Source organism: Tamandua tetradactyla, chromosome 14 (assembly GCF_023851605.1).
Source record: "Tamandua tetradactyla isolate mTamTet1 chromosome 14, mTamTet1.pri, whole genome shotgun sequence".
Lineage (NCBI taxonomy): Eukaryota > Metazoa > Chordata > Mammalia > Pilosa > Myrmecophagidae > Tamandua > Tamandua tetradactyla.
The window spans coordinates 70,710,542-70,728,052 of record NC_135340.1 but is presented as its reverse complement, the minus strand read 5'-3'; the positions used below and the strand labels follow the sequence as shown (position 1 = coordinate 70,728,052).

The 17,511-nt window shown below is 37.8% G+C and overlaps 1 protein-coding gene across 6 annotated transcripts in view; it reads left to right on the top strand.

Annotated features, from left to right (window-relative positions):
- Window positions 1–15,188: 15,188 nt before the first annotated feature.
- DNAAF4 (dynein axonemal assembly factor 4) overlaps window positions 15,189–17,511 on the top strand; it is a 124,091-nt gene continuing 121,768 nt past the window's right edge. For 3 of the 6 annotated variants that reach the window (XR_013162412.1, XR_013162413.1, XM_077127982.1), the window contains exons 1-2: window positions 15,189–16,078; window positions 16,515–16,662. Coding sequence is in view for 2 of the 6 variants with exons in the window: in XM_077127982.1 (XP_076984097.1) it covers window positions 15,956–16,078; window positions 16,515–16,662 (271 nt within the window). In the remaining 4 variants the exon portion in view is untranslated. The remainder of the gene's footprint in view (window positions 16,079–16,514; window positions 16,663–17,511) is intronic. The other 3 variants (XR_013162411.1, XM_077127981.1, XR_013162414.1) reach the window with 2 other exon arrangements.

The following is a 17,511-nucleotide window of genomic DNA, read 5'->3' as shown; positions in this document are numbered from 1 at the left end:
ATTTCTAAATGTTTGGTTAATTTCTTTTTTTCCATTAATTAATAAAAAAAATGAGGGAGAAATTAAAACATTTTCAGACAAAAAATCACTGAGAGAATTTGTGACCAAGAGACCAGCTCTGCAAGAAATACTAAAGGGAGCACTAGAGACAGAAACGAAAAGACAGAAGAGAGAGATGTGGAGAAGAGTGTAGAAAGAAGGAAAATTAGATATGACATACAAACACAAAAGGCAAAATGGTAGAGGAAAGTACTACCCAAACAGTAATAACACTAAATTTTAATGGATTGAACTCCCCAATCAAAAGACACAGACTGGCAGAATAGATTAAAAAACAGCATCCTTCTATATGCTGTCTACAGGAAACACATCTTAGACCCAAAGACAAACATAGGTTGAAAGTGAAAGGTTGGGAAAAGATATTTCATGCAAATAACAACCAGAAAAGAGCAGGAGTAGCTATACTAATATCCAACAAATTAGACTTCAAATGTAAAACAGTTAAAAGAGACAAAGAAGGATACTATGTACTAATAAAAGGAACAGTTCAACATGAAGACATAACAATCATAAATATTTACGCACCGAACCAGAATGCCCCAAAATACATGAGGCAAACACTACAAACACTGAAAAGGGAAATAGACACATCTACCATAATAGTTGGAGACTTCAATTCCCCACTCTCATCAGTGGACAGAACATCTAGACAGAGGATCAATAAAGAAACAGAGAATTTGAATATTACAATAAATGAGCTAGACTTAACAGACATTTATAGGACATTACATCCCACAACAGCAGGATACACCTTTTTCTCAAGTGCTCATGGATCATTCTCAAAGATAGACCATATGCTGGGTCACAAAGCAAGTCTCAACAAATTTAAAAAGACTGAAATCATACAAAACACTTTCTCAGATCATAAGGGAATGAAGTTGGAAATCAATAATAGGCAAAGCGCCAGAAAATTCACAAATATGTGGAGGCTCAACAACACACTCTTAAACAACCAGTGGGTCAAGGAAGAAATTACAAGAGAAATCAGTAAATATCTCAAGGCAAATGAAAATGAAAACACAACATATCAAAACTTATGGGACGCAGCAAAGGCAGTGCTAAGAGGGAAATTTATTGCCCTAAATGCCTATATCAAAAAAGAAGAAAGGGCAAAAATTTGGGAATTAACTGTCCACTTGGAAGAACTGGAGTAAGAACAGCAAACTAATCCCAAAGCAAGCAAAAGGAAAGAAATAACAAAGATTAGAGCAGAAATAAATGAAATTGAGAACATGAAAACAATAGAGAAAATCAATAAGACCAGAAGTTGGTTCTATGAGAAAATCAATAAGATTGATGGGCCCCTAGCAAGATTGACAAAAAGAAGAAGAGAGAGGATGCAAATAAATAAGATCAGAAATGGAAGAGGAGACATAACTACTGACCTCACAGAAATAAAGGAGGTAATAACAGGATACTATGAACAACTTTACGCTAATAAATACAACAATTTAGAGGAAATGGACGGGTTCCTGGAAAGACATGAACAACCAACTTTGACTCAAGAAGACATAGATGACCTCAACAAACCAATCACAAGTAAAGAAATTGAATTAGTCATTCAAAAGCTTCCTAAAAAGAAAAGTCCAGGACCAGATGGCTTCACATGTGAATTCTACCAAACGTTCCAGAAAGAATTAGTACCAATTCTCTTCAAACTCTTCATAAAAATCGAAGTGGAGGGAAAACTACCTAATTCATTCTATGAAGCCAACATCACCCTCATACCAAAACCAGGCAAAGATATTACAAAAAAAGAAAACTATAGGCCAATCTCTCTAATGAATATAGATGCAAAAATCCTCAATAAAATTCTAGCAAATCAAATCCAGCAACACATTAAAAGAATTATACATCATGACCAAGTAGGATTCATCCCAGGTATGCAAGGATGGTTCAACATAAGAAAATCAATTAATGTAATACACCATATCAACAAATCAAAGCAGAAAAATCACATGATCATCTTGATTGATGCAGAGAAGGCATTTGACAAAATTCAACATCCTTTCCTGTTGAAAACATTTCAAAGGAGAGGAATACAAGGGAATTTCCTTAAAATGATAAAGTGTATATATGAAAAACCCACAGCTAATATCATCCTCAATGGGGAAAAATTGAAAACTTTCCCCCTAAGATCAGGAACAAGACAAGGATGTCCACTATCACCCCTGTTATTCAACATTGTGTTGGAAGTTCTAGCCAGGGCAATTAGACAAGACAAAGAAATATAAGGCATCAAAATTGGAAAGGAAGAAGTAAAACTATCACTGTTTGCAGATGATATGATACTATATGTCAAAAACCCTGAAAAATCCACAGCAAAACTATTAGAGCTAATAAACGAGTACAGCAAAGTGGCAGGTTACAAGAACAACACTCAAAAATCTGTAGTGTTTCTATACACTAGTAATGAACAAGCTGAGGGGGAAATCAAGAAACGAATTCCATTTTAATTGCAACTATAAGAATAAAATACTTAGGAATAAATTTAACTAAAGAGACAAAAGACCTATACAAAGAAAACTATAAGAAATTGTTAAAAGAAATCACAGAAGACCTAAATAGATGGAAGGGCATACCATGTTCATGGATTGGAAGACTAAATATAGTTAAGATGTCAATTCTACCTAAATTGATTTACAGATTCAACGCAATACCAATCAAAATCCCAATAACTTACTTTTCAGAAATAGAAAAAGCAATAAGCAAATTTATCTGGAAGGGCAGGGTGCCCCAAATTGCTAAAAGTATCTTGAGGAAAAAAAACAAAGCTGGAGGTCTCACGCTGCATGACTTTAAGGCATATTATGAAGCCACAGTGGTCAAACAGCATAGTACTGGCATAAAGATAGATATATTGACCAATGGAATCGAATAGAATGCTCAGATATAGACCCTCTCATGTATGGATATTTGATCTTTGATAAGGCAGTCAAGCCAACTCACCTGGGACAGAACAGTCTCTTCAATAAATGGTGCCTAGAGAACTGGATATCCATATGCAAAAGAATGAAAGAAGACCCGTATCTCACACCCTATACAAAAGTTAACTCAAAATGGATCAAAGATCTAAACATCAGGTGTAAGACAATAAAACAGTTAGAGGAAAATGTAGGGAAATATCTTATAAATCTTATAATTGGAGGTGGTTTTATAGACCTTACACCTAAAGCAAGAGCACTGAAGAAAGAAAGAAAGAAAAAGAAATGGGAGCTCCTCAAAATTAAACACTTTTGTGCATCAAAGAACTTCATCAAGAAAGTAAAAAGACAGCCTACACAATGGGAGATAATATTTGGAAATGACATATCAGATAAAGTTCTAGTATCCAGAATTTGTAAAGGGATTGTACAACTCAACAACAAAAAAGACAGCCAATCCAATTACAAAATGGGAAAAGACTTGAACAGACATTCTCAGAAGAGGAAATACAAATGGCCAAAAAGCACATGAAGAGATGCTCAATGTCCCTGGCCATTAGAGAAATGCAAATCAAAACCACAATGAGATATCATCTCACACACACCAGAATGGCCATTATCAACAAAACAGAAAATGACAAGTGCTGGAGAGGATGCGGAGAAAGAGGCACACTTATCCACTGTTGGTGGGAATGTCAAAGGGTGCAACCACTGTGGAAGGCAGTTTGGCGGTTCCTCAAAAAGCTGAATATAGAATTGCCATATGACCCAGCAATACCATTGCTAGGTATCTACTCTGAGGACATAAGGGCAAAGACACAAACGGACATTTGCACACCAATGTTTATAGCAGCATTATTTACAATTGCAAGGAGATGGAAACAGCCAAAATATCCATCAACAGAAGAGTGGCTAAACAAACTGTGGTATATACATACGATGGAATATTATGCAGCTTAAGACAGAATAAACTTATGAAGTATGTAACAACATGGATGGACCTTGAGAACATTATGCTGAGTGAGACTAGCCAAAAACTAAAGGACAAATACTGTATGGTCTCATTGATATGAACTGACATTAGTGAATAAACTTGGAATATTTTGTTCATAACAGAGACCATCAGGTGATAGAAATAGGGTAAGATATTGGGTAATTGGAGTTGAAGACTATGCAACAGGATTGAATACAGAAACTCAGAATTGGACAACACAATACTACCTAACTGTAATATAATTATGTTAAAACACTGAATGAAGGTGCATGTGAGAATGAGAGAGGGAGGAGGGCTGGCGGCATAAATGAAATCACAAAGAAAGATAGATGTTAAAGATTGAGATGGTATAATCTAGGAATGCCTAGAGTGTATAATAATAGTGACTAAATGCACAAATTTTAAAAATGTTTTTGCATGAGGAAGAACAAAGGAATGTCATTACTGCAGGGTGCTGAAAATAGATGGCAATTAATATTTTAAAATGTCACCTTATGTGTGAGACTAAAGCAAAAATGTTTATTTGTTACAAAATTTATATTTTGACTAGTGCATTTCCTAATATAACTTATGTAGATAGTTTGATTGAACGCCATAAGCACTTGGAATCTCAGGTAGAACATGAGATTTTGTTGGTTTGTCCAGAGTGATGCCCCAATGAATCCCAGAGTGATTTGATCAGTGAGTGGAAAAGTATCTGCAAAGCCCCCTTCGGGGAGACATTCAACTTCCCCAGGTTGAATTCTTGATATTCTCACAAACAGTGTGGACAACCAAAGCAGAGCCCCCAGTCTTGGGGTTTGTTCATATGAAACTTAACCCCGGAAAGGATAGGTGAAGTCTACTCAAAATTTAGGCCTAAGAGTCACCCCCAAGAGAGCCTCTTTTGTTGCTCAGATGTGGCCCCTCTCTTCAGCCAACACAATGAGCAGTCTCACCACCCTCCCCCTCTCTGCGTGGGACATGACTCCCAGGGGTGTGGACCTTCCTGGCAACGTGGGACAGAGATCTTGGAACAAGCAGAGACTCAGCATCAAGGGATTGAGAAAAACCCTAGAAAGAGCTGAGATTTAGCATCAAGGGATTGAGAGAACCTTCTCAACCAAAGGGGGAAGAGGGAAATGAGACAAAGTGTCAATGGCTGAGAGATTCCAGACAGAGTCGGGAGGTTATCCTGGAGGTTATTCTTATGCATCAAGTAGATATCATCTTGTTATTCAAGATGTAATTGAGAGGCTGGAGGGAACTGCCTGAAAATGTACAGCTGTGTTCCAGTAGCCATGTTTCTTGATGATGATTGTATAATGATATAGCTTTCACGATGTGACTGTGTGATTGTGAAAACCTTGTGTCTGATGCTCCTTTTATCTACCTTGTTAACAGATGAGTAGAATATATGGAATAAAAATAAATAATAGGGGGAAGAAATGTTAAAATAAATTTAGTTTGAAATGCTAGTGATCAATGAAAGCGAGGGTTAAGGGGTATGGTATGTAAAAATTTTTTTTTGTTTTTTATTTTTCTGTTGTCTTTTTATGTCTTTTTCTGAATTGATGCAAATGTGTGGGAAATGATCATGATGATGAATATGCAACTATGTGATGATATTGTGAATTGTTGAGTGTATGTGTTGGGAATGTGTGTGCTTCTTGTAATTTTTTTAGTTAAATAAAGTATGTTTGCGTTTGTTCGTTGTTATATATTTTTTAAAAATTTAAAAATTAATGAAAAAAAGGCCTTAAATATGCTGAACTAGCTAAAGGAAAACACAAAGAACTAAAGGATATCAGGAAAGCTATATATGAATAAAGTGGAAATTTTAATAGAGATAGAAATTATAAAAAGCACGAAATAGAAAAACTTGAGTTGAAGTCTTCAATAATTGAAATATAAAAACACTCCTAGAGGGGTTTAACAGCAGATTGGAACTGGCAGAAGAAGTAATGAGTGAAGTTAAAGACATGACAATTGAAAATTTTCAGGCTGAGGAGCATAAAGAAAAATGAACAGAGCAAAAAAAAACCTATGGGACACCATGAAAAAAATGTATTTTGGGAGTCCCAGAAGGAAAACGTGAAAGGGGAAGAAGGAATATTTGACAAAATAATGGCTAAAAGCTTCTCAAATTTAATGAAAGACAGAAATATATACAACCAAGGATCCCAATGAATCCCAAACAGGATAAACTCAAAGATAATCATGCCCAGTCACATTATAATCAAACTGTCAAATGCCAAAGATACAGAGAGAATCCTTAAAAATGCAAGAAACAAGTAACATGTCATATATAAGGGGGCCTTAATAAGATAAAGTGCCAATTTCTCATCAGAGACATCGAGGCAAGAAGGCAGTGGGGTGAAATATTTAAAGAAAACCTATAACTAGACTGAAGTTCTAGCAGGTCCCTAAAGGTGAGATACAAAGTGTGACCCATGAGGCAAGTGTGCTGTACTTCAAAAGAATGATTTTTCCAATTTTGTAATACAGAAATCTGGGGGAATTATTTGGGAATGAATTTTAAGGGTGTGAGAAAATGGTGGAAGGAATATAAAGTTGGATCAGGCTGAATTTATTGAGATGAACCCACTAACAGAGATTCTGGTTTCATTGTTGTAGCTCAAGACGTTAGAAAGGGGTCTAACAGTTTGTTCAGTTGATTGTTTGAAATATGGATCAAATGGTGGCCTACATGGAAGGAATTTGAAATGCCAGAACTAGCCTTGATATAATGTAGAAGAAAGTATCCAAAGATATAGAGAGATAAGATGTTAGATTGTATTTATCATGTCAGACCTGCTTATCCACCCCAGCAGTGTCCAGAGGACACACTTTTCATCACAATTGTGAGAAATAATATCTTTATATATATGTGTGTGTGTATAAAAGTTTATTCTGTTTCTCTGGAGAGCTGTGATTTGTACACTAACATGAGACAAAAGTACCAGGATAAAACGAGATAAAAAGTGCTTCATAATTACTTGTAGGCACAGATAAAAACAAGGTCACTGTGCCACCCATAAAATGTCAAATCCCCTTTCTTTGCTAAAATGAATGCCTGATACTTCTTTACCCAAACAGAATTGCCCTCACTTTCTGAGAAATGCTGAATCTGGAGGAATTCTTCCCTTCCTTAAAAATTCCTCCAAATTCTAGAAATTCTAACAGCCCTTACTCATGGTTCCCTAATGTGTGTTCTTCCTTGTTCAATGAGCAATAAGCCCAACTATTCAACTACAGGTATATTTGTGGTTTTAGTTGAAGGGTATTGACAATATATATTTTTCAAATATCTTCTTTTATCTTTATTGTGCTTTTCTGTGAAGTAGAGTTCTTAATTTTAGTTCATTTTCAATCTTTCCTTCATGGTTAGTGCTTTGAGGCGTCATATTTAAGTAATTTACTTTTACTCCAAGATCATACAGATAGTGTCCTTTTTCTTTTTTTTTTTTTTTTAAGTTTCAAAGTTTTGCTTTTCACTTTTATGCTTTGGTCCATCTGAAGTTGATTTCTGGGTGTGACACCATATGTATGTAGAGATCCAATCTCATAATTTTCCCCATATGGTAACAATTTCTCCCAGTACCATCATATTCAATAGTCATTTCCTTCTTTTTTTTTCCCCCACTTATATTCAGAGCCACCTTTACCATATATCAAGTTTCTATGTATCCATGGGTTAAACTTTTTTCAATCTAATTAGAAATAAAAATTAAGTCTTTACTTTAAGTTAGTTCAAGGTTTGCAAAATATTGTTGTTAAAAGCTAAAGATGGGAGGATCCAAGATGGCGGCTTAGTAAGGTACATGCGTCTTAGTTCCTCAGACTCCAAATCAACTAATAGGTGAACAGAAACAGTACACAACAGCTCCCGGGGCTACAGCAGGGAATGGACACACAGCGTAACCCAATCTGGACTGGTTAGACTGACTGCGAAACTCGGCTGCGGTGAGATCCCCGAGCGGCGCACGATTTCCCGAGCAGCGGCAGCTGCGGCGGTCCGAGCTACTCCCTCCCTCCTTCCCGGGCCGCTGAGAGTCTCGGAGAGGCAAGTTTCCCAAGCCGTGAGGGCCGGCACCCCTCTTTTGCGGGCGGCTTCAAGTCTCGGCTTCGAGTCCGCAGATACGAGTCTCGGATCGGAGGGCTATCCAAGCCGCGGTGGCCCCACCCACGCAGGAGGCTTCCTGGTCTGGTGGGGAATCCCCCAGGCCCGCTGCGGCCCGCGACCAGCCACAGGGTCCCCTCAAGCCGCGGCAGCTGACGCCCCCACCACGCGCAGCCCCTGAACCAACGGAGAGAATTGGATCCGAAATCCCCAGGCCGCGGAGATCGGTGACTGGGGGAGACCCATTCCAAACACTTGAGACAAACATGTGCCACGTGCGCCACCTACTGGGCAAGATAAGAAAAACAGATCCCAGAGATTTCACAGAAAAATCTTACAACCTTGCTGGGTCCGACACCCAGAGAAAGCTGAATAAATGCCCAGATGCCAGCAGCAGAAGATAACTGTCCACGCTCAAAAGATTGAGAATATGGCCCAGTCAAAGGAACAAACCAATAGTTCAAATGAGATACAAGAGCTGAGACAACTAATGCTGAATATACGAACAGAAATGGAAAACCTCTTCAAAAATGAAATCGATAAATTGAGGAAGGACATGAAGAGGACATGGGCTGAACATAAAGAAGAAATAGAAAAACTGAAAAAGCAAATCGCAGAACTTATGGAAGTGAAGGATAAAGTAGCAAACATATAAAAAATAATGGATACCTACAATGATAGATTTAAAGAGACAGAAGATAGAATTAGTGATTTGGAGGATGGAACATCTGAATTCCAAAAAGAAACAGAAACTATCGGGAAAAGAATGGAAAAATTTGAACAGGGTATCAGGGAACTCAAGGACAATATGAACCGCACAAATATACGTGTTGTGGGTGTCCCAGAAGGAGAAGAGAAGGGAAAAGGAGGAGAAAAACTAATGGAAGAAATTATCACTGAAAATTTCCCAACTCTTATGAAAGACCTAAAATTACAGATCCAAGAAGTGCAGCGCACCCCAAAGAGATTAGACCCAAATAGGCGTTCTCCAAGACACTTACTAGTTAGAATGTCAGAGGTCAAAGAGAAAGAGAGGATCTTGAAAGCAGCAAGAGAAAAACAATCCATCACATACAAGGGAAACCCAATAAGACTATGTGTAGATTTCTCAGCAGAAACCATGGAAGCTAGAAGACAGTGGGATGATATATTTAAAATACTAAAACAGAAAAACTGCCAACCAAGACTCCTATATCCAGCAAAATTATCCTTCAAAAATGAGGGAGAAATTAAAACATTCTCAGACAAAAAGTCACTGAGAGGGCGGGCCACGGTGGCTCAGCAGGTAAGAATGCTTGCCTGCCAAGCCCGAGGACCCGGGTTCGATTCCCAGTGCCTGCCCATGTTGAAAAAAAAAAAAAAAAAAAAAAAGTCACTGAGAGAATTTGTGACCAAGAGACCAGCTCTGCAAGAAATACTAAAGGGAGCACTAGAGTCAGATACAAAAAGACAGAAGAGAGAGATATGGAAAAGAGTGTAGAAAGAAGGAAAATCAGATATGATATATATAATACAAAAGGCAAAATGTTAGAGGAAAATATTATCCAAACAGTAATAACACTAAATGTCAATGGACTGAATTCCCCAATCAAAAGACATAGATTGGCAGAATGGATTAAAAAACAGGATCCTGGGGCGGGCCGCGGTGGCTCAGCGGGCAGGAGTGCTTGCCTGCCGTGCCGGAGGACCCCGGTTCGATTCCCGGCCCCAGCCCATGTAAAAAACAAACAAACAAACAAAATATAATAAAACAAGAAAATGTTTAAAAATGTTTCCCTTCCTTCTCTGTCTTTCCTTCCTTTCCTCCCTCTCTCTTAAAAAAAAAAAAAAAAAACAGGATCCTTCTATATGCTGTCTACAGGAAACACACCTTAGACCCAAAGATAAACATAGGTTGAAAGTGAAAGGTTGGGAAAAGATATTTCATGCAAATAACAACCAGAAAAGAGCAGGAGTGGCTATACTAATATCCAACAAATTAGACTTCAAATGTAAAACAGTTAAAAGAGACAAAGAAGGACACTATATACTAATAAAAGGAACAATTAAACAAGAAGACATAACAATCATAAATATTTACGCACCGAACCAGAATGCCCCAAAATACGTGAGGAATCCACTGCAAACACTGAAAAGGGAAATAGACTCATATACCATAATAGTTGGAGACTTCAACTCACCACTCTCATCAATGGACAGAACATCTAGACAGAGGATCAACAAAGAAATAGAGAATCTGAATATTACTATAAATGAACTAGACTTAATAGACATTTATAGGACATTACATCCCACAACAGCAGGATACACCTTTTTCTCAAGTGCTCATGGATCATTCTCAAAGATAGACCATATGCTGGGTCACAAAGCAAGTCTTAACAAATTTAAAAAGATTGAAATCATACACAACACTTTCTCGGACCATAAAGGAATGATGTTGGAAATCAATAATAGGTGGAGTGCCAGAAAATTCACAAATACGTGGAGGCTCAACAACACACTCCTAAACAACGAATGGGTCAAAGAAGAAATTGCTAGAGAAATTAGCAAATACCTCGAGGCGAATGAAAATGAAAACACAACATATCAAAACTTATGGGACGCAGCAAAGGCAGTGCTAAGAGGGAAATTTATTGCTCTAAATGCCTATATCAGAAAAGAAGAAAAGGCAAAAATTCAGGAATTAACTATCCATTTGGAAGAACTGGAGAAAGAACAGCAAGCTAACCCCAAAGCAAGCAAAAGGAAAGAAATAACAAAGATTACAGCACAAATAAATGAAATTGAAAACATGAAAACAATAGAGAAAATCAATAAGACCAGAAGTTGGTTCTATGAGAAAATCAATAAGATTGATGGGCCCTTAGCAAGATTGACAAAAAGAAGAAGAGAGAGGATGCAAATAAATAAGATCAGAAATGGAAGAGGAGACATAACTACTGACCTCACAGAAATAAAGGAGGTAATAACAGGATACTATGAACAACTTTACGCTAATAAATACAACAATTTAGATGAAATGGACGGGTTCCTGGAAAGACATGAACAACCAACTTTGACTCAAGAAGACATAGATGACCTCAACAAACCAATCACAAGTAAAGAAATTGAATCAGTCATTCAAAAGCTTCCTAAAAAGAAAAGTCCAGGACCAGACGGCTTCACATGTGAATTCTATCAAACATTCCAGAAAGAATTAGTACCTACTCTCCTCAAACTCTTCAACATAATCGAAGTGGAGGGAAAACTACCTAATTCATTCTATGAAGCCAACATTACCCTCATACCAAAACCAGGCAAAGATACTACAAGAAAAGAAAACTACAGGCCGATCTCTCTAATGAATATAGATGCAAAAATCCTCAATAAAATTCTAGCAATTCGTATCCAACAACACATTAAAAGAATTATTCATCATGACCAAGTAGGATTCATCCCAGGTATGCAAGGATGGTTCAACATAAGAAAATCAATTAATGTAATACACCATATCAACAAATCAAAGCAGAAAAATCACATGATCATCTTGATTGATACAGAGAAGGCATTTGACAAAATTCAACATCCTTTCCTGTTGAAAACACTTCAAAGGATAGGAATACAAGGGAACTTCCTTAAAATGATAGAGGGAATATATGAAAAATCCACAGCTAATATCATCCTTAATGGGGAAAAATTGAAAACTTTCCCCCTAAGATCAGGAACAAGACAAGGATGTCCACTATCACCACTATTATTCAACATTGTGTTTGAGGTTTTAGCCAGAGCAATTACACAAGAAAAAGAAATACAAGGCATCAAAATTGGAAAGGAAGAAGTAAAACTATCACTGTTTGCAGACGATATGATACTATACGTTGAAAACCCGGAAAAATCCACAACAAAACTACTAGAGCTAATAAATGAGTACAGCAAAGTAGCAGGTTACAAGATCAACATTCAAAAATCTGTAGCATTTCTATACACTAGCAATGAACAAGCGGAGGGGGAAATCAAGAAATGAATCCCATTTACAATTGCAACTAAAAGAATAAAATACCTAGGAATAAATTTAACTAAAGAGACAAAAAACCTATATAAACAAAACTACAAAAAACTGCTAAAAGAAATCACAGAAGACCTAAACAGATGGAAGGGCATACCGTGTTCATGGATTGGAAGAGTAAATCTAGTTAAGATGTCAATCCTACCTAAATTGATTTACAGATTCAATGCAATACCAATCAAAATCCCAACAACTTATTTTTCAAAAATAGAAAAACCAATAAGCAAATTTATCTGGAAGGGCAGGGTGCCCCGAATTGCTAAAAACATCTTGAGGAAAAAAAACGAAGCTGGAGGTCTTGCACTGCCTGACTTTAAGGCATATTATGAAGCCACAGTGGTCAAAACAGCATGGTATTGGCATAAAGATAGATATATCGACCAATGGAATCGAATAGAGTGCTCAGATATAGACCCTCTCATCTATGGACATTTGATCTTTGATAAGGCAGTCAAGCCAACTCACCTGGGAGAGAGCAGTCTCTTCAATAAATGGTGCCTAGAGAACTGGATATCCATATGCAAAAGAATGAAAGAAGACCCATATCTCACACCCTACACAAAAGTTAACTCAAAATGGATCAAAGATCTAAACATTAGGTCTAAGACCATAGAACAGTTAGAGGAAAATGTAGGGAGATATCTTATGAATCTTACAATTGGAGGCACTTTTATGGACCTTACACCTAAAGCAAGAGCACTGAAGAAGGAAATAAATAAATGGGAACTCCTCAAAATTAAACACTTTTGTGCATCAAAGAACTTCATCAAGAAAGTAGAAAGACAGCCTACACAATGGGAATCAATATTTGGAAACGACATATCAGATAAAGGTCTAGTATCCAGAATTTATAATGAGATTGTTCAACTCAACAACAAAAAGACAGCCAACCCAATTACAAAATGGGAAAAAGACTTGAATAGACACCTCTCAGAGGAGGAAATACAAATGGCCAAAAGACACATGAAGAGATGCTCAATGTCCCTGGCCATTAGAGAAATGCAAATCAAAACCACAATGAGATATCATCTCACACCCACCAGAATGGCCATTATCAACAAAACAGAAAATGACAAGTGCTGGAGAGGATGTGGTGAAAGAGGCACACTTATCCACTGTTGGTGGTAATGTCAAATGGTGCAACCACTGTGGAAGGCAGTTTGGCGGTTCCTCAAAAAGCTGAATATAGAATTGCCATACGACCCAGCAATACCATTGCTGGGAATCTACTCAAAGGACTTAAGGGCAAAGACACAAACGGACATTTGCACACCAATGTTTATAGCAGCGTTATTTACAATTGCAAGGAGATGGAAACAGCCAAAATGTCCATCAACAGACGAGTGGCTAAACAAACTGTGGTATATACATACGATGGAATATTATGCAGCTTTAAGGCAGGATAAACTTATGAAGCATGTAATAACATGGATGGACCTAGAGAACATTATGCTGAGTGAGTCTAGCCAAAAACTAAAAGACAAATACTGTATGGTCCCAATGATGTGAATCGACACTCGAGAATAAACTTGGAATATGTCATAGGTAACAGAGTTCAGCAGGAGTTAGAAACAGGGTAAGATAATGGGTAATTGGAGCTGATGGAATACAGACTGTGCAATAGGACTAGATACAAAAACTCAAAAATGGACAGCACAATAATACCTAATTGTAAAGTAATCATGTTAAAATACTGAATGAAGCTGCATCCGAGCTATAGGTTTTTGTTTTGTTTTGTTTTGTTTGTTTTGTTCTTATTATTATTACTTTTATTTTTTTTCTCTATATCAACATTCTATATCTTTTTCGGTTATATTGCTAGTTCTTCTAAACTGATGCAAATGTACTAAGAAACGATGATCATGCATCTATGTGATGATGTTAAGCATTACTGATTGCATATGTAGAATGGTATGATTTCTAAAAAAAAAAAAAAAATGGTCAGCACAATACTGCCTAATTGTAATGTAATTATGTTGGAACGCTGAATGAAGCTGCATCTGAGCTATAGTTTTTTTTTTGTTTTTTTTTTCTCTTATATATTTTTGTAGTTTTTATTTTTAGTTTTGTTTTCTCTCTGTGTTATCACTTTATTTCTTTTTCTGGTGTCGTGCTATTTCTTTCTCTAAATCGATGCATATGTACTGAGAAATGATGACCATACACCTATGTGATGATATTAAGAATTACTGATTGCATATGTAGAACGGAATGATTTCTAAATGTTGTGTTAGTTAATTTTTTTAATTAATAAAAAAATTAAAAAAAAAAGCTAAAGATGTTTTAAAACGGTATCAGATTCAGTAACAAAACGTTTAAAAATATATAACATATTCAGAGTATAAAAAAATTGTGAGATTAAGGTAGTTAAGAGAAGACAATTTCTCTGTATTAACGAAGTAATTTGTAATATGTTCTCCTGAAACCCCAAACAGCACAAAGTATTTTTATTCTCTCCCATACATAATACCACTTGTGTTTTTATGTAGTGGGAGCACTTAGACTTCAAAACTTTATGTGAAAGGGATGCAGAAATCCTGCCTTTTGAGTTATATGAGAGTTTGAAACAAAATGGTAAAAGTAGGAATGGATCCAAAAGGGGAAGCACAAAAGGCAATGTAAAAACGATCCACAGAATCCATAGGTTTTGTTGCCTAGGGGCCGGAGGAAAAGGAAGAAGTCTAAGATAAACTCCAGAATTTACGGGAAACTTGAGATGAAGAACTGTTGACAAATTTGGTCAAGGTAGATGTGGTCTGTTTGGGGGAAAGACTGCTCCCGCCTCCCCCACCTCCCCAAGTCTGCCACTCCTAAGGCATTTCCCGAGAGCTTTGAAATTTGTGTTAATGACCTACAAAAGTAAAAAGTTTAAAGTCCAAACCCCTAGGTGACAAGTCATTTGTTGGGGATTAATTATCGTGCAAATTTATTGAATCAGCATTAAATTCCAGTTATTGATAAACTGGGTCTACAGAAAGCAAGCAGGAAGAACACTGGAAAGGGAGTTAAAAGAACAGGATTTTAACTACGCTCTACCACATCTGTTTCGTAACAATGGATTTAATGTGTATAGGTCTCGGATTCCTTAAATAAGTATGTAGGATGAGACTAAACGAACTCCAGGTTGACGTCCAGCGATAAAATTCAAGAGTCTACTTATGCAACTGCACAACGAAACGCGCGTAAATCCAATTATTCCTACACCTCAGCTGCAGCAAGTCATTTGTCAGATGTGAGTCCCGGAGTCGCTTCTTTCCAGATTTAAAACCTTGGAGGAAACCCTACCTAGGTGCTTTTGGGCACCTTACTAGTAACAGCATTTGGAGGACTACAATATGGCAAGCAAGCTCCCAGGCCAGGCTGTGTGCCTGATGGAGAACTTTTCAAAGCAGGAATACCAAATAGTGCCAGCCCCGTAAAAAGGGGGGTGGGGGTGGGGTAGGAAGGCCCAGGGCTGTAATGGCGCCTGGGCGCAGCATCTACTCTGGTCGCGCTTTCCCGCGCCGTAAACCAGCATGTCTCTGCATCTTCAGGCTCTTTTCTTTCTAAAGCAGATAAGAAGATGAGGGCCTACTCTTTGGACATCCGTTCAGACTGTGGGAAAGGGGACGAGACCTCAAGAGGTAGCCTAACGTACCACCCCAAGAACCCAGGAAGTCGTAAAGGGTGCCCGTAGGGCGGCTACCCATGGGTACCCAAGCCATGCTAGGCACGCGAGGCGAGGATGCCCGACTTAACCCGGAAGAGCTGGCGCGAGCTGACCCCAACTTCCGTAGCAACCGAGAGTGTGTGGCAACCTGCTTCGTCGTCCGCCGGGGCAGCCTCTCGGGATGCCTGTGCAGGTTAGCGATTACAGCTGGCAGCAGACGCAGAATGCAGTCTTTCTCTCCGTGCCCCTCCGAGGCGCCTGCGTCAGAGATACGGACGTGTTCTGCACTGAAAACTATCTGAAGGTAGGGACGCGAATCATGCCTGCGGCGTCCTCGGGGGTGTGGTCCGAAGCGTCTGCGAGAGCCGTTATGAGTTTATGTTACCTGCGCGTCCTTGAGTTAAGCGTCTTAAATTTTTAATTTTGTTTTTTAAAAAAACAAATGTTATATGGTGGTAGCCAGATGTCATCAAATCCGAGGAGTCGGGCGGGTTATGGTGGCTCAGCAGGTAGAGTTCTCGCCTGCCAAGCCAGAGACCTGTGTTCGATTCCCAGTGCTGCCTCTGCAAAAGAAAAAAAAATCCGAGGAGTCCTCATACACCTTCCTAATCTTTCACGATCTGGGATAAATTTAGTGGGTATTTAAAGAAATAATTTTGGCTTCTCTGTTACTTATTTCTTAATGGCAGTATCTTTTATTTGTAAATTAAATTAACTTCCGTGTTTCCTCTTTTGAATAGGTCAATTATCCTCCATTTTTATTTGAAGTGTTTCTCTATGCCCCCATTGACGATGCGAGCAGCAAAGCCAAAATTGGGAATGACGCTATTATCTTCACCTTGTATAAAAAAGAAGCGGCCGTTTGGGAGGCCCTTTCTGTGTCAGGTGGTAAGGTCTTTGTTCAAAGATGTTTTTCCATTAGTGCTTTTTCTATTTCACATTTTTTTTTTTTAAATATTTTGAAACAACTGTATTCTTTAGGAAAAATAATACACATGAGCCTGATTCAAATGAGATTATCTTTCAGCTTTACTTGAAATAAACAAGCCCTAAGATTGAATTATTCAAAAGTTAGAGCATATTGATAATAGCTCTTAAGCAGAAGATGTGAGCCTATACCTTAGGAAGCTGAGACCTTCCTCTTACAGACATTATTGAGCATTTATTTTGAGTTAGGCATTAACACATTTGTTAATTCTTATAATAATCTTATCATTTAGGTATTATTACAGGTGAAGACACTGAGGCACAGTAGGGTCGAGTAATTGGCAGCTGTTAAGTGCAGAGCTGGGATTAGAACTTTAGTGAGCTTTGACTCCAAAGCAGTGGTTCTCAGCTCTCTCTACATTAGATCTCCTGTGGAACTTTTAAATAATACAGATTTCTGAACTTTACCCTTTGCCATTCAAATCAGTTTCTGGGAGTGTGGCCCAGGCATCTGTAGGTTTTAGAAGCTTTCTAGGAATTGTGATATACAACCAAATTTGAGATCTCTTGTTTTAAAGCTATTCTCTGTGCTCTTAATCATTACTCTATTTTGCTGCCAATATCAGCTTTGTGTGTCAGTTATTGTTCTCTGAGGCTTTAGCCCTCTTTTCTTCCTCCTTGTTCTAGTTGTCATGTTTTCTAGTACTTTATTGCCTAGAATTTCTCTTAGGCCTCTTGCAGTTAAGGTTTGAGCAGGGATTATTGAGAATGGAAGGAATTGCAACTATCTTTATGTTAATACTTTCTTGG